The sequence below is a fragment of the Aspergillus tanneri genome, assembly GCF_003426965.1.
Source record: "Aspergillus tanneri strain NIH1004 chromosome Unknown AapTan_1_pilon_pilon_pilon, whole genome shotgun sequence".
Taxonomy (NCBI): Eukaryota; Fungi; Ascomycota; class Eurotiomycetes; order Eurotiales; family Aspergillaceae; genus Aspergillus; species Aspergillus tanneri.
This window is the reverse complement of record NW_022984628.1, coordinates 4427588-4451673: the sequence shown is the minus strand read 5'-3', so window position 1 is coordinate 4451673 and position 24086 is coordinate 4427588. Positions and strand designations below refer to the sequence as shown.

The following is a 24086-nucleotide window of genomic DNA, read 5'->3' as shown; positions in this document are numbered from 1 at the left end:
TCGACTCTAAGAAAATTGCACTTGAAAAAGGTAATTTTTCTTGCGTACTATTATTACATACAGTGTTCCTAATTCGTCACGGCGATATCTCATTATCCCTTGACTTCATCTGCACTGTCCGTATTGAGATCACTGGCACTTCCTCTTCGAAGTGACAGGATGCTCTTACTTACTAGCTCGTCAGTGGTACGCTCGGCAGCGCGCCATCGCGTGACCGCTTGCTCGACATCTTCAAACATCTCCTGGGTATCTTTGATGATACCACCTTCGTCTGGTTCCGGGACCTGCGTGCTTTCCCTGGATCCACCGTCGCTGGTCATAGGAAATGCTACACCAAATCCACGTTGAGGAACGGGGTTAAACATGACCGCATTGGCGAACATGCGAATAAGCTCTTTTTCAAGTTGCGCTGAGTTGACTATGGCCTTGGGAGGAATTACATCCTCGCTCTTCTGCAGCATGAGCACAGCATTCTTCGACGGGGTCCCGGCATTCGGGGCTGGAGATTCGCCATCAGCAACTGGTGTGCTTACGGCTTCTGTCGCGGCCGCCAAGGCCTTGCTGCCTTGATGGATAGACGACTTGATCGATTTTAAATCCTGTGGCCGATAAATAAGATCTCGATACCCAGGAGCATCACGCTCCGTCAACGGCTTGGTAAATATCGAAGCATGTTTGTGGGTAGTGACATCGTTCATGATGGGTTGGGTGGTCCTCGGAAAATTACGTGCGCAAAGAACGTAGGGGGCTGACTGGTTAGGATCTATGCGATTGAGCTGGTTGATATCTGGCTGGATGGGCTCAGCCTCTAATGTTTCACTAGGGGCACGCTTCCGTTTTGGTCTGCCCCTGCCTGGACGTTCCTCTGAAGCTAAAGCACCTTTACGGCCCCCAGAAACACGGTGGTCTGGCTCAACAGCATCCGGCACACAAGCTGGAGTACTGGGCATTTCATGTTTAATCTTTCCAAGAGATTCGGTGGCAGATTCCTCGTCGCGTGATAATACAGACCGCCCCCGGCTCCGTGAAGAAGCCACACTCCTGTCTCGCCTCTTCCTAGTAGAAATTGTTAATTTTTCTTGCTTTTTTCTTAACCCAGTTTTACTATCCATGTCAGTCGCGGGAAAACTAGGCTCTCGACCACGTGACCCCTTTGCCTCTTGTCGACGTTTGCGGCGCTGCGGCTCATGCTCTTCTGGAGTTGCTTCACGAGAACCCATCAAGGATGGCGCCTTCTCACTAATAGGACTAACATCTTCTGGACGGGGCCGATCTGGCGACCGAGGAGAATGTGGGATACTCAGACGGGGAGTTTTCTTCCATGGAGTAACAGAACCTGACGTATCAATGGATAGTCGGGGGGGACGTGGGCCCCGTGACTGTGAGCGCAATAGAGCATAAGCTGCTGCCATCGGGGTCTCAAAACCTGCACCGCTACCACTAGGGGCCGGCGACTGGGTAGTTGATACTGACAAGGGAGTTGACGGTACATTCATGGATAATAGAGGTGATTGAACTTTCTTAGATTGAGGCTTTGGTGTCTGCTGCGACGAAGTGGGTGAGAGGTTTTTCTCCGCAGCAATCTGACCCGAGAGTTCGGCTTTCGGGTACGAAGGATGTGGCGCCTGTGGGGCTTGATTCAAGGCCCATTGCTGGAAACTTGGCTGTGCAGGACGTTGGGCTGTAGTAGGTGCAGGCATAGTCGAGGCTTCTTTGCTAGCTGCCTTCACTATTGGTGCTGCTTGTATCGGAGTTGGATGAGAAACAGGGTGTTTTACTTTCTGTAAAGAATGCGAAGGCGTCGTCGTAGGACCTTGCACAGAACTGGCAGCGGGCCCTGAAGGAGTAGGTGGTATTTGTGGTGGAATAGGTGGAATATTGGAAGCTGCCTGAGCAGTAGGAATATCTCTGGATGCCAACGCGGGAGCGTGAGGCGCCGAGATCTTCTCATCGGGCGACTGTACCTGAGATAACTGAGGTGTAGATGCTGGTGGGATGGGCCGAGGATGAAGAGGTTGCTGGTGCTGATGTTGTGCCAATTGCGACTGTGGCGGTATCGGCTTTCTTGGCTGCTCTTCTTGTGACTTCTTGACTGGCGATGCAGATAGTGGAACCTGATGCTGTGCCGTTTGCCGGGGAGTAACCTGTGTCGGCTGTTGAGGAGTCACTACCTCCTTATGCTGCGACTCTGGTTGGGGTTGGTTGACCTCGGGTTTTGTTTCAGGCCCAACTGCGCTCTGCAGGGCATTCGGGTGAGGGTTCTCAATAGGTTTCTCTTCCCTATGATCCACATCCATCGGCTCCGGTGAAGAGTATCGTTTGTCCATATGAACCTCAGGAATAGGTTTCTGGGCCTCCAAAGGCGTCGGTAGTGGCTTTTGAGGCGCTTCGCGCTCTTGCTTCAGACGCTCGATCTCGTCCCGAATTTCATTATATTTTTTCTCCTCATTTCTAATCTCTTTCGTCGCAAGTTCCTTGTATCGAGCGTATAAGTGGGTCACGAAATCGGCAGCGATACCGGCATGGCCTATCCCCTTGTCCACCAAACCGTCTGGCCGTGGACTTGTAATCTTCCGCTTCTTCGGGTTATTGGAACCATGACTTCCCTCATGCCGTCCATTTGGCTCATGGGTGGATGTAGTCGTCGTGGTATCTATACCCTCTCGCATCAAAGTACTGTACAAATCTTCCAGAGCTTCAGGGGCGAGTCGCCCCGCATCAAATGCGACATTGTCGCGGACGAATCGATTGCTGCGAAGACGGTCAGAAATCGAGACAAAATCAGCAGGGCGGGCGTCTAGTGCTGCGAGTGATTGGAAGAAGAGGAGAGATTCGAAAGGAGTGTAAGCCGACAGAGGAGGCATCCCCCATTGCCCGGTTACTCGGCCACTGGGGGAGGAAGGTCTGGGAATGGGGGCCACGGTGATGGGTTGCACAGTAGTCGGCCCGCCAAGGTCGGTCAATTGATGAACCGATCAGTTGTGCAGAAAAGTACGGTCGGAGTACGTGTACCCAAATAGACCATAAGCGCAGAAGAAAAAAAAAGCAAGAACAAAAAAAAGGGCAGAAGTAGGAAACACGACCGTGTCACGAAGACATATAACAGCAAGAAGAAAAACGCAAAAATTAGCAAAAAAAAATAAAGAAAAATACAGTTTTATTGACAGGAGGAGAGCCTCAGGAGAACAGCTGGATAAAATTAATAAATAGAGGGATGGGAAGACGACAGGTAGATGGCGAGGTAGGAACAACTGGGATGAATGGATGGATGAACGCGACCTGACAATTTTCACAGTCTGTCCTTTTGCTCTCCCCAAGGACGGAATGCAAAATGATCTCTGACTAAGATAGGTAACCGGCCTGTAACAACAATACAGCCACAGTTTTGTCACGTGATAACGTCGAGGATGAGTTGTTTCCACGCACAGGGTCACCTTCACCCACCTTTCCATCTACGCGATACCTACTCGTAATAAGCGTGGAAATAGAACCCCGCCAACAATGCACAATGACGACACACTGGTTGCTGGGCAACCTTATTACGCTTAGATTATTCCAGGGGTTTGAATTCCTACTTAAAGGCATCATTCCAACCCGCCTAGTCACATGTATGTGCATTCAGGTCTAACCGAGGGCTATATCTGGAGTATTCTAGAGCTAAAATGCTAATATCGATGTCCTCAGTTACGATCCTCGAGGGTGCTAGGTACCCAATAAACAAGTAAGCTGCTCTGGGCCGTCTACACATCTATACAAGTTTGCTACTCTCTATGCTTAGACAATTGCTTATGAAGCACATAGTTTATGCATGATATCAACGTATTTTTATGAAGGCAGTATAAGTATAGATCAGCAGAGTCTTGTTGAAACATGAGCAAGTGCACCAACCAGGTTTACCTAGCATGTATAGACATAGCTCCTTGTTTGCCGCATGTTTTGCAACATCATGCAGAGCATTAAAATTCCTTTTAGCACCGTACAGCTCATAGTATTCGATATTTGATGAAACCCTACTTTTAACTCTCTTAGCAAGACTTATTTATCCCCTCCAAGCGAGTTACTATTAAGGCAGGAATATGGCTGTATGTAGAAAGTAAGATATTCAGCAGGTGTAAGATAATATGTCTATTCTATAATTTATAGGCTGTGCTTTCACTTTATGCTATGGTATTCCTTTAATGAAAAGTACGGTGTAAGAAGGGTAAGTTAGAACTATACTCCGTAGGTTATTGCCGTCCTGAATGTACGCCTTTTTGAGGAGAGAGGGGGGAATTGACTGGTCAAATTTACTAATGTAATGCCTTTAACTTGCCATATTTATTTACTACAGAGTATATTATGCTCTACTAAAATTCTGTATGTATTGACTATCATGATCATTCGTCTTTACCCATTGTGCGATAAGTAACACGCACACATAACTACTACAGTAGTCACGGGAAAGTAAAAAATTATTTAATTACAATCCGAATACAGACAGACACCCCACATGTCAGGGGCTGCCCCTTTCTTTGGTCCTCACACATCTCGGAATATTCCATAGACTGCACTTTGCTTTCTTCAGCCTCCCTTAAACCGAAAGGGGGTGTCAGAGTTATAGTCATCGTCATCTAATAGTATACTTTCACACTGGAAGACATGACTATCCAATGCACACTGCAAATCAATTGATTTCCCTGTATAATGTGGACGCAGGGGACGGCCCTTTGTTTATGATCTTTTCATTTGAATTGGCCTGAAATAATTTGTATTTTCCTTTCGTGTATCGGCTAGGTGGAGAGAGAAACGTGACTATTGAATAACCCAAGGAATTTAGGGATTTACCACTATTATTGTTTGTGGTAATTAGTTGCTTCTTTATTTATCATTTTACCTTCTTTAACTACCACCGCTGGGGTGCGGCATTATTTCTCTCTACTATCTTCATTCTTCCCTACCTCCATCTAAACCCCCATCAGCTCTATAACCTCCTGAATTGCATCTCCCCCTCCGGCCGTGCGCTACCTCTGTGATCACCATCTGGGCTTTTAATACTTACCTTAGCATTGGCTACTGCTGCTAAAAAAGTGGCCCCTCCCTCCTGAGCCATACCGAGTTACTAGTGCGACAAGCGTTTCGATCATTCCGATTCCCAGTCCTAGTCAATCAAACCCCCTTCTTGTTCCTTCCCTTAAACATTATCATTTTCTCGGCTGGTCCTGGTTTCCCCCAATCAATATATTTTCATCATTTTAATCACCGGCAGTTTTTTGCTCTGATCTTGCCTCCTACAATCGAAACAGAAGCTCCACCTCATCAAACTTACACACCCTCAGTTCTTAAGGCGCTCGCTCCTCTTCTATCCAAGATAGAGAGTCGTGCCTTTTTCGGTTTTTCTATTTGCATCTTTGGTCCCCCCTCAACTTCGCTATAACATATCATTATTCAACTAGCGCTGGAATCGGTAGTTAGAATGTCGGATGCCGAGCAAGGTTGGAAGCCAAATGGTCGTCCTCAGTCGTTCGTGCTCCTGTTATGTGCTTCCTCAGATATCAGAACTTGGGTGTTGACCAAGACATGGCAGGACCATGGCACAGGCCTTCTCGTCGGTGCTAGATAGTGCCTTTTCCTTAGACTCCGAGGTTGATCATCTCTCCCAGACCATTGATGAGAAGTTAGTCTCCTTGGACCTTACTAATGGCCCTCCCGCAATACCCGCCAGGCCCTAGATATCCAACGAAAACAAGGAACCTAACAAACCGATCTGGCAGGAGACTACAAATGGTGAAACAAAATCGAGAACTGGAAGAGCTCCAGGCCAAAATCCGGGAAGCCGAAGAACGTTTAAAAGCGCGGCAGTCGGTTGCGATGGATGGAAGCAGGTCGAGAACCAATACGGTCCACAAAAATCCAGGATACCACTCAGGTAAGCGGGATTTTAGACACCTCTGCTGTAGACTTCATGTTTCTAACTTGATTTGCCTTGACTCAGGATCCACGTCCTCGGCAACGTCCCCAACGGATACGGCAGGCCAGTATTCCAGCGGTGATGAACAGCAATTGCGAGATCACCGAAGCAGTTCATGACTTGGCGGTGCAGGTTGTGACTGGCAGAAACTACATTGGAAATCAGTATATCTTGTTCAACGCAGGGGTTTGTACGGATTTAACTTTTCTACTATTATAAGGCGGGGACGTCTGGAGCATTTGGTCATGTTACTAGTTGTTCCTCAGCTCCGCATCGATCGAAAGCCGAACGATGCTGGAGTTTTCGACTCGACCCCCGGTGTCTTGCATTTCTGGCGCTCGCCGCAATTCTCGGCCAAGTCTGTGTATGTATGTACCATGCAACGACTCCATGGGCCCCGTTATACCTTACCTTACTATAGCGTAATATATTGTGGTTGTTTTTCCAGGTGCTCAGGTGCTTGGCATTTGTTTGCCAAAGTGATTATTCTGCCCCAAGAAAAGGAGGTTAAAATTAGCCCTGCCCGCTAAGCCGCTATGGCGGAAGGATAACCCACATTCACCCTTTATTTTTAGCTCCCAAGTTTTAGGTGATGCTAGTAAACACTTTATTTTATTATTATTTTATTTTTTATTTTATAACAGTCCAGACCACCATAGTTACATATCTCGCCACCATTACCAGCGTTCATAGTAGCCTTGACTCTCATTGATTCCGCTTCACCTTGGACCAGTCAAATAAACTCTTTGTCGGGATCATATTTAGCCCAGCATTTATTTCATAACTGGAGGTTTTCTGACCGTAGAGAACCAACAGTGCTCTGAGAGATATTTTCAATTTGGCCATACTGATTTCGGCTGCTCCACAACTCTTCGAGATTCTGGCATTAGCCTTTCCATAGAACACATCCACTTCCTCATCCTAACAGTGGCCACGAGCATGTCTTTTACTCAGATATACGGAGCAGCATCTAGCCCAAGCTCTGAAGGTCCCCTTTTTTTGACAATAGAAGGAATGGTATACCTTTCAGTCCTGGCGGAGAGTTGTCGTAAAAAGAATGACGTTCTATATATCTGGGCTTGCCTAGAGCCGGAATTTGGTGCACAATTGGAATCACTGTTACCTTGGAGTCTTTGGAGGCATTCGCTGTAAACGAGTAAATGGCATTGATGAATTCTCGGAAACATCAAATGCATGATGTCTGGCGGACTATCACTCTAACTGTTTTGATCATTCTTGAGCTAAAAACAGTAGCCAGGGCAAATGAATTGGATTCCCTCTTAACCACTGGAAGCCCTGGGTATTTGATATATGGTATTTCTTCGACTTTTCTGTGCGCAATCTCAGACTGTTTTCTGTAGGGTATATTTCATCCAAGTGAGACTGGATAATGTGCGGCATCTGGTAAGATCTCTGAAAAATCGGAAACCCCGATTCTGGACGGACAATACTATACCCAAATCAACTCCCCCTGGCCAATGCATAACTACAGAATATACAGTTGGCCCAGAGGACTCATAACTGTGACAGATTTGTGTAAATAGTATAAAATTGGTTAACTCTGGCGGATACATTATAGGATGCGTTTTTGCTTCGAATCTTGATCTATTATTACTAGGATAGCAGTCTCTACTTTGTATCTACTATACACAATAAAGCACACTTAGCTCTTCTTAGAGTAGTAAGTCATCTTCTGTTCTAAAGCGTGCTATGGACAGAATGTTGATGATCAATCCAACGGACAATCATATAAATTAGAATGCCTGCTCCGTATATCATGGGCCATTTTGTGCCTCATAATCACGTCGTGAATTAAGATAAAGCTCTAAACAATTCCATATGATTTTATTTAACTTTTTCTCTAGAAGCTTACAAGAGCCTTATAGTCTTAACTACCATGTCGGCCCAAAATCCCATATAGGTTTAATCTTTCATCTCAAAAATATTTATTAGTTCTTAAATTTCACGGGTGATTTAGTTAATGACAATATAGGAGAAGACAAGCCCCATGCAAGCGTGGCCTAATTGACATGAGATTCTGTTGTCGGGATGTCGGTATTCCGGCATCAAGTTTGCTGTGCTAGGCACCCGGGCCGTTGGATATACAAATGCGGTATGTGCCCTGGAATTCATATAAATCAATATCCTCCGAAGTTGATTTAACATGCATTGTTTTTTTTTCTCTTTCCATTCTTGTATCTGTTCCAGTAAATGGACCTTAGCACAATACCTTCATACCTCGTCACTGGTGCTGGAAGAGGACTAGGGGTATGTGCTTTTCCTACCCAGCCATGCTTTATTTATAGACCTTTAACACATCCACATGATAAACAGTATGCCTTTGTCAAGCTCCTAGCATCAGGTGTTAACAACATGGTATTTGGTCTTGCACGAAATGCAGAAGCATTCCGGGGTCGTCTTACTGCAGATGATATATCTTCATGTGTTCATGTCTTCAAAATCAAACTAACGAAATGCATTGACAAATGACACTGCAAAGTGAGACGAACCAGGGCCTTCTTATCAATAATATGCGTGAAGGATTGAGGTGAATACACTTGGGACGCTGAACGCAATTTAGGCCTATCTGCCATTGATCAAGAAAGGTGGTATCAAGAAGGTGGTCAATATCTCCAGTGGGATGCGGATATAGGTATATAATCCAATTAAACTCCACAACATAGCAGTACTCACTAATCCATGACTGAGTCTTATATAGACTTCATCAATGAAACCAAATTACAATTCGCTGTCCCTTATATCTTAAGCAAGGCCTCCCCCAATACTCTAACTGCCAAATTCCCTGCGTCTTAACATGAGCAAGGGATCTTGTTCATTTCCCTGTGTCCTGAAAATGTTTCCACAGGAGAAGAGAAGGAGAGAAAGTTTTCCAGTGCGGAACGAGTATACGAAATATTCTAACTCTTGAGTAAAGCGTCTAAGAACCTGAGCCTATAAAAACCATGATTGCCCTGCTTACGCCGTATTCCCCAAATTGGAAGGATCCAATGACACCGGAGGAATCTACGCGCGTGCCTTTGAAGCCATCGACCGATCATCGTTGGAGGAGGGGCTCGGAGAAAGCTTTTTGTCTTAATGGAAAGAAGAGGTGGATGGAAAGTAGATGGATGATGTTTCTGGGTCGCAAGAAAATGTGTATTATCGCATGCTAGATTTTCTCTGAGAATTTCTGGGCATTATAAGTAAATATTATAAGCTGTTTTCTGAGAAGCTTGGAATAGCCCCCAAAAGTACCATTGCATTTATTTGGGCTATTTGGAGCTTTAGAAAATCATTCATTAGAAAGCTTCTTGGTTTGCAAACGCCAGTAACTGTGGGATTAAAGAGAGTCAGTCGCCACGGCCAGACGGTTGAAACTACAAAAATACGGTCAATCTTAGAAATGTTAGCTCTCTGCAGTACTGGACACATTGTGTACATTCGTGCTAATTTATCCAGAGTCGGATACTATATTTTGCTGGAAGCCGCCAAGAATTTCAGCAGGAGGATCGATACAAAAAACCCATTATGGTACGATGCACTCGAGATACTCTGATAAGAACTAAATGTATAATGTGGACCCAGTATTCCATAGGGGCGTTGATCTGAATCCTCGGAATCGGTTTTCGCAGCTTTCTTTCTCCCCGTTCCGGCAGCTCCAAAACCCGCAGCCCCGCAAAACCCGTCAATCAAAGGTATTTATAAATTCGGGTCGGTTCTTGAGGTTGCCGGTGCAGATCATAGGTACCATCCCGTCAACTAACTGGATTTCTGCTGTAGAACCTCTGGAGTCAAACACCCTGTCATTCCGCGTATGACCCCACTGTTTTCTGCAACAGGGGCAATTAGGAAAGATCAGTGCCTGGGGTAAATGACCTGTGGGTGAGCGATTTAGGTAGCTGTGGATTGTGACGTTGCAATCGGTGTAGATCCATGCAGAATTGCTGAAGACTCCGCTTCTGAATTGTGAATATAACTTGAGTTCCTGCGGCTTCCTCGAGACAAAAAATACCAGTAAACATTAAACCATCCTCCTGACCACATCTTATATCTTGCCTGATAGATAAAATGATTTGGCTTATAGTTCAGGTCTTCATCCTGACACTTTTCTTCGTGAGTTGGCCGCGGCTATCCACCATCAGATAAATATCACTGATGAACCATAGCAGACTCTTTACAGAGGACTCAACAGCCCTCTATCTCACATCCCTGGACCATTCATATCACGATGGACTAGTTTAGTTGTGACGTTTCACTGGTTTAGAGGTGATAAACCTGCCTACATTGACGCGCTGCATAAAAAATATGGTAGGCAATTACAGGCCTCACATTCCCCGCCCAATGTATTATAGAATCTTTAACTTTTGTAGGCCCTGTTGTGCGTATCAGTCCAGAGGAAATTGACATATGTGACACAAGTGCTGCAAAAGAAATCTACAAGGTAGGCGGCCGTTTCTTGAAGTCAGAATGGTACCAGCTTTTGATCCCACGTCGTTCCGAGTCTTTGTTCTCTATGCTGGACTGGCACTTACATTCGGCTCGTCGACGCCTGCTTGCATCACCGCTCTCAGACTCTTCTTTGACAACACGCTTCGAGTCACAAATTCGAGACAGGGTTAAACTAGCAATCAGCAAGATCTCGGAGGAAATGGAGTGCAGGGGGTTAGTGGATGTATTCAAGTGGTGGCTGTTCATGGCGACGGATATCATAGGCGAACTGAGCTTTGGGGAATCGTTTCGAATGCTGGAAAAGGGACAAGTACAAAGCAAAGAAATTCTGAAATTAAAAAATATTGGCTGACATTTTGTCTCAGAAAAACCAATACATTCATGACCTAGAACACATAGCGTCTCTTGCACCCATCCGGACCACATTCCCATTTCTAGTGGATCTCGGAGAAATCCTTCCTCTCCCTATCTTCAGCAAGACAGCGAAAGTAATTGCCAGGCTAGACAATTACGCAGTTGAGTCAATTGAGCGGTACAAATCGCTTCTTGCTAAGGATACCTTGTTCACAAGGCTTAGCAATGCAGGCGAAAGGGGTATTTCAGATCAGGAAACTCTCAATGAAGCCAGGGGATATATTGTGGCCGGTAGCGATACAACTGCGGTGACGCTTACCTATCTTGTTTACGCAGTATGTAGCGATAGTCACATCCGCAGCACCCTCGTTTCTGAGTTGAATGGCCTCCCCGACAAATTTACAGACAGGGATACACGCAATCTCCCATACCTGAACCAGGTCATCAATGAGACATTAAGGCTGTATACAGCTGTTCCAGGACCATTGCCAAGAGTAGTTCCAGAAGAGGGAGCCTGCCTGGCGGGATATAATATTCCCGGAGGAGTAACTGTGTCTACCCAGGCGTATAGCATGCACCGCGATGAGAGGATATTCCCTGATCCACACAAATTCAAACCAGAGCGCTGGTCCTCACCAACTAAGGCAATGAAAGATGTTTCTCTGCCATTCGGAGGTGGATCCCGCAGTGAGTATATCTTGTATTCCTTTCTGATGAGATAACACGAGGCTGAGTAGCATCTTTTCACTGATATAGTCTGCATTGGGATCCATTTGGCACGGATGGAGCTGCGTCTAGCAGCATCTTTATTCTTCCGCACTTTTCCCCATGCACGTATTTCAGCAAAAGAAAACATGTGCGATGATGATATGGAAGCGAAAAGTTACTTTCTGCTTTCGCCAAAAGGACACCGATGTCTTGTTGAAGTTTAAGAAATTCATCAGGTTAGTTATGTAGTCTTTATGCACTGCTGAGATTTGCTGACCAGCATGATGGGAAAGCTCAACTCCTTCCCGGGGGTATCTTGACGAGTTGCACGGAACTTGGCCTTCCAACATAAGTCAAAGCAATGACAACAGACTTCCGGTATGTATGACTCTTGCAGTGGTTAAATGTGCCCGCTTTTCAAATACTATGATGGTACTTGAAATGTGGAGTAGTGTCCAAGTGAATATTTTGAGAAAAACAGAGACAAAAAACTGATATGCAAGAGAAGTGGCAATTTTCCTGTCTTATAAGCGAGCCATGTTTGGGGCAGAAGGATCTGAGTGATATTTGTATTAACCAATGGGTTGAGGTACTTAGAAATCAAATAGGAAGAGGCATTTGGTTTGAGAATCTGTTCTATGTGATCAACAAATATCCATGTTACACAGATTTTCGTGTAGAAGGTAAATTAAAGTGGACCAGCAAGAGTTCATCGCGCTATGATTTATGTGCTACTATTATTCGAGAAGTCACACACCATGCTCTGCGGCCACTGTGCTTTTGCTTCTTTGGTGTGGGAGTTGAATAAGCTGTCAAGACAAACCGTTCGACAACTACTAAAAGCACAGGCTTCTAGTGAAGCCATAATGGAGAGTTATATAGGAGCTTCAACATAAGCAGTTACTAGCTAGACCTTTAATACTAAATATTCATGATGTTTATTAGGCCAAATACGATCCCATATCTGATACAACTGTAGGACTACTTTCTGCATTTTGACTCACTGAAAGACAAGATTAGAGTACTCAAGCGGAACTCACAAAGAAAAGTAACCCAATGCTGCATACTAATAACATACAAACAAATAAAGTGCTATCAAAATAGAAAGGAAAGAAAAAGAGAAATATTCTGCACTACAATCGGACTTGCCCATTACGCGTTCTGCTGTATCTCCAATCGCAGCTAGACTAAATGCAATCAAATACATCGCCCACTATGCAACGTGATACACAGCGTTCACACAGACCCAATAATACTTTGCTACTTTGGTAATCACTTGTGGTGCTCAACTACCATAACACGACTCAAGTGTGTCTATTAAAAGCAGGTCATTTTCACTGCGCTCAGAGGAAGCAAGAAGGGAAGGGGGGTTTATCTCCCGGGGGTGGGCACATGATGTCAGGTGTTCCCAAGTGTAGAGGGGTCTAGACTTTCCCATTCCCGGTTATCATCCTGCATAAGTTCCACGCCACAGACTACTGACTAGGTAGAGCTCACCCACGGGCGCATCAGGAACTTCCCATCTTGCTCCGCGGCTCCTTATATCTCACCCTCCTTGGTTTCTGCCGTTCTCTTCCATACCTACCCCCTTTTCATCTTCAACCCCCTTCGGTACCCTCCATTATGGTTTTAATCGATAAACACAGCTACCAGTCCCAGGAAGAGCGTCGATTAAAGGAGGATAAGGAGCGCACCCGATACTGGAAGCGGTGGGGACCCTATGTGGCTGAAAGGCAATGGGCTACAGGTAAGTTCTCTGACCTTCTTCTACTCCTGGACGGACGGATGACCTCCTATCTCTGGCCCTCGCAGTTCGTGAGGACTACTCGTAAGTGTTCTGCCATCCCGCCTTGTTAGCAGCTTGTTTCTTTGAAATAGTGCGGAGAGGGAATTTCATTACTGATTCAAGTAACATTGATGCGTCTCCAGGGAAAATGGAGATGCTTGGAGCTGTAAGACCTATCTTCTCCCACAGGAATTGCCTATCTGCTTTTAAATGTCAATCAATTCTTATGTTTATTTGCTGTCGTAGATTTCTCCCACGATGATGCTCGCTCAAGAGTCTTCCGCTGGGGAGAAGATGGAATCGCCGGTGTCTCCGATACACATAATCTACAGAACATAGCATTCAGTTTTTGGAATGGAAAGGAGTATGTTGCTCTTCATCGCATAACTCCGTCGGCCCATAGCTCATCATCACTACCGATAGCGATTTTTTAAAGGAACGGCTGTTTGGATTATCAAATCCTCAGGGAAACCATGGGGAGAGTATTAAGGAGGCGCATTTTCATCTCGACAACACCCCAACGGTAAATCAACTCTGCCTGCCTTCTATACTTTGACTGATGGGTGTCTGGATTCCAGCATTCTTACATGAAATTCCTCTATAAATACCCCCAGAAGAAGTTTCCCTACCAAGATCTTGTGGACGAGAATGCTCGCCGCTCGAGGCTGGAGCGTGAATATCAAATACTTGACACTGGCGCATTTGATGAAGATCGGTACTGGGATATATTCATCGAAACTGCTAAGGAGGAGGATGACGAAGAAGAGCTTCTTTTTCGCGTGATTGCCTACAACCGGGGACCGGAACCTGCTCCTCTGCACATAATTCCCCATGTATGGTTCAGGAATACCTGGGCTTGGGGCTATGAGGACCAATCTCTCAAACCCTCTATCGAACTGACTTCTCCCCTTACTGCCAAATCTACCCACTACAAACTAGGAGAGAGATATGCACGATTCTCTCCCTCCCCTGCGGTAGACAATAGCCAAGAGGACATTTTACCTCGTATGCTGTTCACCGAAAATGAGTCAAACAATGAGCTTCTCTGGCAAAACAAGAATGACCAGCCGTATGTGAAAGATGCTTTCCATCGTCACATCGTCGGTGGGGAGAAGGATGCTGTTAATCCGGCGCAAAAGGGCACTAAACTTGCTGCTTGGTATGCCTTCGCCAAAGGCGATGAAGTTCCCCCTGGTGAATGCGCTGTTGTCCGTTTCAGGCTGTCCAGGAAGCTTGCACCCTTCGTCGACGAAGAGTTGTTGGATGATACCATTGAACAGCGTAAAGCCGAAGCTGATGACTTCTACTATCACATCAGCCCCCTGCCAATGAGTGATGACCTGAGGAGTATTCAAAGACAAGCGTTTGCAGGAATGATGTGGACGAAGCAGTTTTATCACTTTGTCTGGGACCAGTGGGCAAATGGCGACCCCGCAACGGTTCCGCCTCCTCCAGGGAGAAAACATGTTCGCAACCAGCAGTGGAAGCACTTGTATATGGATGACATCCTCTCCATGCCCGATTCGTGGGAGTATCCCTTTTTTGCTGCCTGGGACACTGCCTTTCACTGTATCCCACTGGCCATGATTGACCCAGAATTCGCGAAGAAACAGCTAGATCTTCTCACTCGAGAATGGTACATGCATCCCAACGGGCAACTCGCCGCATATGAGTGGAACTTTGGCGATGTGAACCCTCCTGTGCACGCGTGGGCTACGTTCAGAGTGTTCAAGATTGAACGAAAAATGTACGGTCGGCAAGATCTTGACTTTCTTGAACGGGTATTTCAAAAATTATTGCTGAATTTCACTTGGTGGGTGAATCGGAAGGACTCTGATGGCAAGAATGTATTCGAGGGAGGATTCCTCGGGTTAGATAACATCGGTCTCTTCAATAGGTCTGAGCCACTACCTACAGGAGGTGTCTTGGAACAGGCAGATAGCACTGGATGGATGGCCTTCTATAGTTTATGCATGCTTAACATTGCTCTAGAGCTTGCCAAACACCGCCGAATCTATGAGGATAGTGAGTGTACTATGCCACAAATGCAGTTTATTTGATCAAGACTAACCATGCTGCTAGTTGCGTCTAAATTTTTCGAACACTTCATCCTCATCAGTGATGCTATGACTTTCAAGTCCGGGGGACAAGAAACTTCACTATGGAATGAAGAAGATGGGTACCAGAACAACTTTCAGATTCAACTTGCAAGAAGTTTCTAACCTCTATAGTTTCTACTACGACGCGATATCCTACGGCGAACCGTGGACCCAACAACTCCCTGTGAGATCTCTTGTCGGACTAATCCCCTTGTATGCGGTACTCACACTTGAGCCGGAGTTGATCAAAGAATTCCCCTCTTTTAAACGACGGTTAGATTGGTTTGTTGAGAATAGACAAGATTTGGCGGAGCGTAATATTGCCAGCATGAAACGCCGAGGCAAAGATGAACGCCTTCTTTTGTCACTGGTGAGCAAGGAGCGTCTAGAGAAGATCCTTAAAAGAATGCTTGATGAAACTGAGTTTCTCTCCAAACATGGTATTCGATCCATGTCCAAGTACCATGAGGGGCACCCATACTCCATGACTGTTAACGGACAGGAGTTCCGGGTCAACTATATACCAGGCGATTCCGACAGTGGTCTCTTCGGAGGCAACAGTAACTGGCGCGGTCCCGTCTGGTTGTGTGTTAACTTTCTGCTTGTTGAGTCTCTCTTGCGTTTTTACATGTTTTATGGAGACTCGTTCCAGGTGGAATGTCCTACAGGCTCGGGCGACTATATGCATCTTGGACAGGTAGCAGAGGAGATCCAACACCGACTACAGCATCTATTCGCCCGTAATGACTCCGGACGTCGAGCGATTCATGACAACTCCGACCTACTAGACTTCGACGAGCATTGGAAAGACTACATGTGGTTCCATGAGTTCTTCGACGGCGATACGGGTCGGGGACTTGGGACATCCCATCAATGTGGATGGACAGGCCTCATTGCAAAGATCATTCACGACACTGGGTATGTTTGATCCTAGTCAAATGGCGCCCCTAAACCACATAATACATATATATATACCACTAGGATATCTAATGCAACCACAACAGAATCAATTGCCGTCTACCACAAACACCACGAACTCCCTTCACCACTGCGTCTCATTACTTCGATGATATCCTCACCCGCTCCGCCAAACCACGCAGCAGCCACCGGCCTAGTATTCACCGTTCGTCCACAAGCAGATCAATCGGAAACAGAAGCGACTTTGAGTCCACCCTCACCGGAGAAACTCCAGGAGCAGATAGTGCAGTTGACGATGATGAGAAGGACCGCGACATCGACAATCATATCTCGAACTACGTGGAAAGCCAATTGCAACGAGTCCGCAGTCAGACGTCGATCGCAGCTTATGAGGATGAGCTTGAGACGCAGGCTGATCGCACGCCGAATGGGGGTTAATACTGATCTCCACTTGGCCTCTCCCTCCCTCCTCTCCCTCTATAGTTTTTTTTTTTTTTTTTGTTTTTTTAGTTCTTTGGGCTGGTCCAGATGTCTATAGTATCCAGTAGATAACGGGTTCAATTTAGATTGTTTATATAAACCATAGTCTATACAGAATTCCAATGACGCCGTTGATTTGGGTTGAAGTGGATGGTTCGTTTTTCGTCGTAGGTGTTAATATGCCAATTCAATTTTCGTAGTAGACATTGTGAAGTGCGAAGCAGGGATGAATAAAACTACCGAGTCTGACCTGTTTGATCAATATATATATTCCGGAAATAAGTATTAACATGGCTAGAAGGAGATAGAAATTTGATATTCTTGGAGATAATATGAACTAAGCTAAAGGGACGGAGAGGATACATAGATGGGATTCTCTCAGGATAACCTTAACAGTGTGATTGATTGGGCGACACTTTGTCGTTATGTATTCAATTACTCTGTATACAATCGCGAGTTAAATGTTGATAGTTGATACTCCAGTGTATGTAGCCAAAAGCTACTAATACAGTCCAATTAACTTCTACAGACAGATTGCCAGGTCTCCTGTCAAATACCTCCTACCGCATGAGCGACAAAAGGATATATATAAAATATCAGCTCAATTCTGTCTATTCATATCTCCAGAACTCGAGTTCATGCTAAGGTACTTTCAAAGAAAAAGTGGTACGGGTTAGGGTACGGTACAGAGGGTGTGTAAGGAGAAAGTTCTAATTTACAAAGCGTCGGTGAGGGCCTTGTTGAGCTTGGCGATCCTGGACGAAACGCTGACATCAATGGTGCGGTCACCGATTTCGACAACGAGGCCACCAATGATGTCGGGGTTGACCTATTGTAAGACCATTAGCATAGTTTCCGTTTACACAGGGATTGAGGCAGCCCGTTCTGGAGAGAAAAGGGAAGGAGGACAAAAATACGTACCTTGGTAATAACCTTCAGCTTCTTGCCCTGGCTGAGAACAGACTTGGCAACGGCCCTCTCAACACGAGCGATGGCCTTGTTGTCGAGTTCCTAAACAACAACCACGATTAGCCTTTCTTCCCTGCCGAACCACATTTATGCCCTTCTTATTCGATCGAGCGTACCTGAGCACTGGTGATGTTCAACTCGATCTCACCGCGGTGAGCACCCATGAGAGTCTCGAACTTCTCGCAAATACCCTCCAAAAGTCCCAGGCGGTTGTTCTCAGCCAAGGTCTGCAGGAAATTCTTGACAACATCACCCTTGTCACCGGAGATCTTCTGCAGTTCCTGGACAATCTGACTCTTGTCGCTGATGGAGAGTGTAGGCGAGGAGATAATACCGGGGAGCTTGCGGTCGGCCTTCAGGGTCGCACCGAGGTTGGCGAGCGCCTTGGAAGTCTGCTCGAGCGCAGCAGACTTGGCCGAAGCAGTATACTAATTTTCATTCAGCGCGTTAGCCAATTTGTAATCTAGTTCCGGGATTTTCTTTATCATTTTACGGCTCCCCATCATGTAAGTGTTCAGAGGCTCTTTCTGAAGGGCCTCAGGCCAACGAAACACAGTACGTAGCTGGAGCCACAACTCTTCTGGGGTAGTCGAGAGGTCGCATACCAGGGCAGTGGCATAGGTGCCATCAACACCAAACAGAGACACAGGGGGCTTAACGTCCTGGGCCGAGGTGGCATAGGCTCTAAGACCGTTGAGAGCGGCAGTGCGAGGAACGGAGAACTGCTGGGTGGTGGCACGCAGGCCGGCGCGGGCGACACGAGTGGAGAGCATTGTGACAGCGAGAATGAGAACGCCTCGATCGAGGGAGGAGGACTGGTTGGATAAATGAGATACGTGCGGACGTCGTTCGGAGGGGTGCAATGGCCAGTGGTCGTGCTGGAGAGATCGTGTCGAGAAGACGTCCAACTTCTCCCGGTTTGCAGTCACGTGAGATCCCGCACACGCCGATTTTTCGGTTATCCCCATGTTATTCTAATTAATGCCAGGGTCGACTGTTAGACACATTACACCACATCTATGTTACTCCAGTTCACTTTTTTTCTTTTGCATCGAATCCGGTCATGTGGCAACGCCGGGCTACCTTTCTAGGAAATAAATCTAACACGAATGCCAACACCGCAACGCCAGTCTCTCCTAATATTCTCTCCACCTTCCTTTTAACGGACATTAATCACTCCGCAACATGCTCTCCACCAAATCCCCCAATGGACCCCAGAAATCCTTCCCACTCGCCAGCCGATGCTCGTCGATGAATAATACGTAGTGCTTGAAACTAGTATTGAGATGTGGTTCCAACCCCAGATGCACAACAACTGGGTAGTGGTGGCAGTAAACGTGCGCATACACTCGATATAGCCGCTTGAAAATCTGTCGCACTAGACTAGTGAAGGCCTTTGGAAATGGGACACCTGCACAAGCTATATTAACCGATCCACTCGGCATGCAAATGCTCCTGTGATTGAAAACTTACCCAGCCTGCTGGGGAACATTTGCTCGTTATCGATATTACTCTGAATCCAGCTCATCAGGTGCTCGATGTACTCCGGAGCGGACATCTTCGTGGGTCGCTTGAAATTTTCCGAATCCTGCCAGAGATATTCGAACCTTCCCAGTCTAGTGTCAGCCGCCGCTCGTGATATTCTCTCAAGTAAACAACTTACTCATCAGTCGCTTTCATCTCTGGACATGTCTGGGGTGAGCAGAACTCTGTAATTGACCCGTATAGGAGGTTGATTTGATTGTAGAAGTCGACCACTGTTGAGCAGCGCGTGTTAGCCTAAATGTATGGAATCGATTGTAAGACGTACCATTGACCGCGAGCCATTCGTTAAGATCCTCGCCCTCTGGAAGGATGACAGCCTTCCTTAGACTTCCACTTCCAAGTGTGGCCTCTGCAAATTGTCTCAGTTGGTAACTGCTCGTGCCCTTGGCCGCTGACCGTGGTTTAAATGGGGCCCGTGTGCGCGCGTTGCTAGGAGGGGTCAGTCCAAAGGTGCCTTGTTTAATGGCGCGGACAGCAGATGACAAGTAAGAGGGGGGTTCGGAGGGAGGATCACGAGAAGTATGGATGGTATTGACGGAGGTAGAAGGGGTAAGGAGGGGCGCGCGTGGCGACGATTGGGAGGAGGATGGCAATAGCGGGGCAGCAGGAGAGGGAACGAACATGGTGGTGATAAACGAAGCCATTTCTCAGACCCTGTTCTTTGCGGTCCTCTCGACAATAAAAGCCTTATTATGAAGCAGAGACAAGGGAGCCTGGATTCCCAGCGATCTGTTGGATACTCCGACCTTGCCGTATACAGATTTGTAGTGGATGATCGGGGCGCGTCGATAGGTGTGGTAATGCTGATTGGGAATGCGCCTACATTCCATGCCAGATTGGAAAGGGTCAGTCAATCAGTTGGTTCATGCCATAGATTGCAAACTCACAACGGCAGTATAGCGATCAACAGAAGGAAGATAAGTGGCGGACGTTGAAATGATGACAAGAAGGTGGCGAGAAAGAAACCCGCGCGTGCACGGACGACTCGGTGGTGTCTGGTCTAGACTATTTATTTATTCGGCAGTGCTTGAGAGGATCCAAAAACACGACAGGGATCAGATAGCCTTGAGATTCCGTCATCGATTGAATACAAGTCTGGACCCACGATCCCACAAGCGGAACCTGTGCCCAAGCACTGATCCATGGGTGCTGCAAGTCTGTTTCGCAGTTGCCCCGGTGACCTCTCATGGCTTCCCCATTCACCAGCATCTAGCCTGTCTACTCAGTCCTAGCTAAGCCCTGCACTATCTTACTTATACAGTAGTCAAAAGTTTATCGGACAAGTTCTTGTGTCTTAGATCAGTACCACGTACAACTCGTTGTGCTATCCAAGGGCAACCCACAGTTAGATCATCCGTTATTGTGAATACGTTGATCTGTCGACTCTTTGTGGTGGATATCCAGCTATATACATGCAATGAATGAACTTAGATCAAACCACTAGTTGGATATCTGAACGTTAAAAGTGTGGCAAGTAATAAAACAGTCGGAATACCCTCGAACGAAGAGGGAAACAGGATGCAACTCAAGTACGTATACACCACTGGCATGGAAGCCGAGTATATGTATCTATATTATATAAAGTACCCCTCGCTTTCTTCTGGAAACCTCTCTCGAACTGTTTCACCGTAAACTGTGAGAGGGATCGATATTTCAAACGACTCACAGCCCAGAGTTTCCAAAGCTGTCATGATACGCCCACGATCATCCTCATGCACGGCTTCAAGTAATCTACTACCAGCTGGACTAGATTCGTGGGTATTATGTGCGCTGGTCGTCACAAACTCGAACCGCAACTCCCAGTCATGGTTGACTCCATTAGTCAGTATCGTGGGTGTTGCGGATATTGGAATAGCGGGGCTAAAAACTACTCGCGTAGAGTAGAGGGTATTTTCAAAGAATGATGCATGGACGCGACGAGTCGCCCGGCGTATGCTAGCGCCTGACCTTACAGCCAACGAAGTCGCCACCTTCTCAGAGGACTCCAATGTCGCCCTAATTGCATAGCATGGAAGCGAGGCATCTGCGAAGTTCACGGTTGCAATGATGGTTTCGCCCAATCGATGGGCAGGCCGATTAAGAACAACCACGGCGATTCGGCACCCATTACGTGCAATCTCGAATCTATTCGGGCTGCGCGAGGAGCTAAATGCCTGGTTGCTACGGAGAATCGCTAGGTCAATAGCATCCTTGCAGGATAGTGGGCTGACTGGTAAATCGTGACTTTGGCGCTTCTCGGAAAGAGCATCAGGAGGCTGGAGACTGCTGCGAGAACGCTGCTCCAGGATTTCATCCACATAGGACAAAAAGTCGCGTGCTGATTTCCAAGTCACTCCGCTAATACTCTTGGGTTTTACCGATGGTGGAGGAGTAGACCCAATTTTCTGCACCTTGGCTTCGTCACGGAGAAGCACGTAAGGGTTCATCAGGTCATGACCGAGAATATCCCCTTGACCTGAAACTCATTAGTCATGATGGAAAATCACATTGAAAAGGATCAGCCAGATCAAAGGCCATACCATTGACACCATTAAACACACGAAACGGTATAGTAATTCGATTAACCCGTTGAGGCTCGTTGGGCCTGCTTGGGCGCTGGGTGCCAATGACCAAATTATATGAGATCTTGATGGCTTTACCCTTGTGGCTCGCTGGGAGACCAGAGGGCAGCTTAAACGAAAACGAGTAAGATTCTTCTTCCCCAGGTGCCAGTCGAAGATCTACAAAGAGAAGCGACTGAGAAGTTGACAATAAAGGTATCGACTTCGATGAGGTAACTCCCCGCATATCCCTTAAACCGTCAAGTTCATTGTTGGAAAGAAGGCCACTTAAGGACTCCTCAATAGTATTCCATTTGAATGCGCCCCAAAACCCACCGGCTTTACGGTCCTTGTCGCCACTCGCTGCAGGTCTTCCTTTGGAGGCTGCAAGGGTGTTTGTGTTTTCCTGTCCGCCGACTACTCCTTTCCGCTTCACCTCATCAAAAGCAGACTGGTTAATTAATGAGCCATCAACTGTAAACGATGCGCTGATCTGGGCATAACCCATGAGTAATGCCTGACTCTTGTGAGATACGCCAGCGTGCTCCACGCTAGACATATGTCTCGTGTGACGAGGAATATTAGGCCCGGGAGGATGTGAGTAATTTGTGTATTCAGACTGAAGAGTCTCGGAAGAATTGTTACCGGCTGAGTAAAATTCACTACTACTCTTATGACTTCCATTCAGGCTCGAGGTCGACATAATCTTCGTCAGTTGAGGCAGTTGGCCTGGAGCAGCTAAAGTTGACGTTTCTTTGCCGCTTGATTTTGCCACCACTGTTAAACTAGCACTTTTGTCAATTGGTGTTGCTATAGGCGACGCCTCGGGCTGATGGTTGTTGGTGTCAGAAGGTTGAGGGAATTTGAAATCTATTGGCGGTAGTTGAGGTCTGCGAGCGGGTGTGCGTGGCGATTCAGTTGGTTTAATAGGACTAGGTGCTTCAGATCCAGAGCGGCTGGTTCTGCTCAACCTATCTACGTCGACTTGCAGCCCGTTGGAAGATGAGGTTATGGGAGAAGGAAAGCCGCGAGTGGGATTGCGCCCAGCTGGGAGACAAACAGTATCAGACTAGGACTAAGTGACAACGCATGTCATCCAAGTAAATACCTTTGTGGGAGATATCTTCATAAGCTTCATATCTTCTTGGTGCGACTTGTAAACTCGCGGAGCGCCCATGGCCTCTTGTCGGCCGGGAGCGACTGAATTGTGAGGACGTCCTAGGGGTTTTATCGCCTCCACCTTCGCTATCAATCGAAAGAATCGAAACGGAGCGTTTATGCTTATGGCCATGGGATGACCCATTTCGAGGTGTGGAGGGGGGTGGGAAGCTATGAGAACCTATCAACGGGGAACTCAACGACGAGGAGAGGCGGTGATGTGGATTCTTCGTGAGATATGAGCGGCGGTTATTGTTGAAGAAGAGGCTCTGCGGAGATTTCAGCGAGAAGAAGGACTCCGAGTGAGAAGTAATATTAGCAGCTCGGGACTGCTTCCTTTGATGGAGAAACTGCCTGCCATTGTTGGGTTCGCCGAGGTCTTCTGCAACGTTCTTGAAGGTTATTGTACATTCCACATCTTCCCCCGCGAATATGGGCTGATCTTTCCATTTCACAAAAACTTGGACGTCCGATGGCATGGCGAGGGTCGAAATATTACCATGTGGGCGGAGAGGAAGGCAAACAAAACTCGGGGTAGAGAGGTGAATGCCAGCCGCCACTGGAATCTGCGATCAGGCACAACAGTGTATTATACAATAAAGAAGCAGATGTACAAAAGCCGGCTAAGGCATATTGTCAAATCAGCCTAGCCATGTTCGCAGGAAAAGATTAGAAAAGGCAAGATGAGATCTGACCCAGACAGAGCCGAGTCGCATGTGTCGTCGACAGACGCGGTCCACTAAGTGTCACGCTTGGTGGTTGGTTGGTTGGCCAGCGTTATGGCACGAGTGGAACCATCCTTTACAGCTCCTCCAACCGTGAACAGAACATGCGATACTTATAAAAGCTGGACATAATTATTCTATTTGATGCATGAAAATGTTTACCTAAAGTTTCGAATTCCTATGTTAATTTTGAAACATGAGGCATAGATTTTGTTTCCTGGCAAAAATATGGGGGGAAACTGAACATTCTGAGAGTATTGCTCAACCAGATTCATCGCCAAACAAGAAACGAATATATACAATCCTTTAATACAGCGGGTTAATCATATTTATATACATTATCTAAGCAGTAGCTTTGAGCACAACATAAATATATCAGAGCCATAATTATAACCCAACAGAATATGC

General features: G+C 46.6%; 7 protein-coding genes across 7 annotated transcripts; 3 read left to right on the top strand and 4 right to left on the bottom strand.

The window, feature by feature from the left end:
- Window positions 1-92: 92 nt before the first annotated feature.
- ATNIH1004_003446 (uncharacterized protein) lies at window positions 93-2864 on the bottom strand (the record flags this gene model as incomplete). Its single annotated transcript, XM_033568123.1, has 1 exon — window positions 93-2864. One exon carries the CDS (start codon window positions 2862-2864, stop codon window positions 93-95), a length of 2772 nt encoding a protein of 923 aa, XP_033430118.1.
- A 2703-nt stretch (window positions 2865-5567) lies between these two features.
- ATNIH1004_003445 (uncharacterized protein) lies at window positions 5568-6066 on the top strand (the record flags this gene model as incomplete). Its single annotated transcript, XM_033568122.1, has 3 exons — window positions 5568-5653; window positions 5751-5905; window positions 5972-6066. 3 exons carry the CDS (start codon window positions 5568-5570, stop codon window positions 6064-6066), a joined length of 336 nt encoding a protein of 111 aa, XP_033430117.1.
- Window positions 6067-10015: 3949 nt separating this feature from the next.
- ATNIH1004_003444 (cytochrome P450) lies at window positions 10016-11483 on the top strand (the record flags this gene model as incomplete). The annotated part of the gene is made up of 5 exons (XM_033568121.1): window positions 10016-10060; window positions 10114-10255; window positions 10318-10706; window positions 10762-11437; window positions 11479-11483. The coding sequence occupies 5 exons, from the start codon at window positions 10016-10018 to the stop codon at window positions 11481-11483; spliced, it is 1257 nt and encodes a 418-aa protein (XP_033430116.1).
- Window positions 11484-13081: 1598 nt separating this feature from the next.
- Window positions 13082-16699, top strand: ATNIH1004_003443 (uncharacterized protein; the record flags this gene model as incomplete). The annotated part of the gene is made up of 6 exons (XM_033568120.1): window positions 13082-13286; window positions 13388-13410; window positions 13823-15269; window positions 15327-15423; window positions 15476-16261; window positions 16348-16699. 6 exons carry the CDS (start codon window positions 13082-13084, stop codon window positions 16697-16699), a joined length of 2910 nt encoding a protein of 969 aa, XP_033430115.1.
- Window positions 16700-17456: 757 nt separating this feature from the next.
- On the bottom strand, window positions 17457-18483 carry ATP5 (F1F0 ATP synthase subunit 5; the record flags this gene model as incomplete). Its single annotated transcript, XM_033568119.1, has 4 exons — window positions 17457-17570; window positions 17663-17752; window positions 17827-18138; window positions 18316-18483. 4 exons carry the CDS (start codon window positions 18481-18483, stop codon window positions 17457-17459), a joined length of 684 nt encoding a protein of 227 aa, XP_033430114.1.
- A 396-nt stretch (window positions 18484-18879) lies between these two features.
- On the bottom strand, window positions 18880-19878 carry MOB11 (Mob1/phocein family protein; the record flags this gene model as incomplete). The annotated part of the gene is made up of 4 exons (XM_033568118.1): window positions 18880-19121; window positions 19184-19317; window positions 19374-19467; window positions 19521-19878. 4 exons carry the CDS (start codon window positions 19876-19878, stop codon window positions 18880-18882), a joined length of 828 nt encoding a protein of 275 aa, XP_033430113.1.
- Window positions 19879-20549: 671 nt separating this feature from the next.
- On the bottom strand, window positions 20550-23432 carry ATNIH1004_003440 (putative intracellular protein transport protein (Sat1); the record flags this gene model as incomplete). Its single annotated transcript, XM_033568117.1, has 4 exons — window positions 20550-20579; window positions 20875-21710; window positions 21775-22842; window positions 22904-23432. 4 exons carry the CDS (start codon window positions 23430-23432, stop codon window positions 20550-20552), a joined length of 2463 nt encoding a protein of 820 aa, XP_033430112.1.
- Between the last annotated feature and the right edge of the window lie 654 nt (window positions 23433-24086).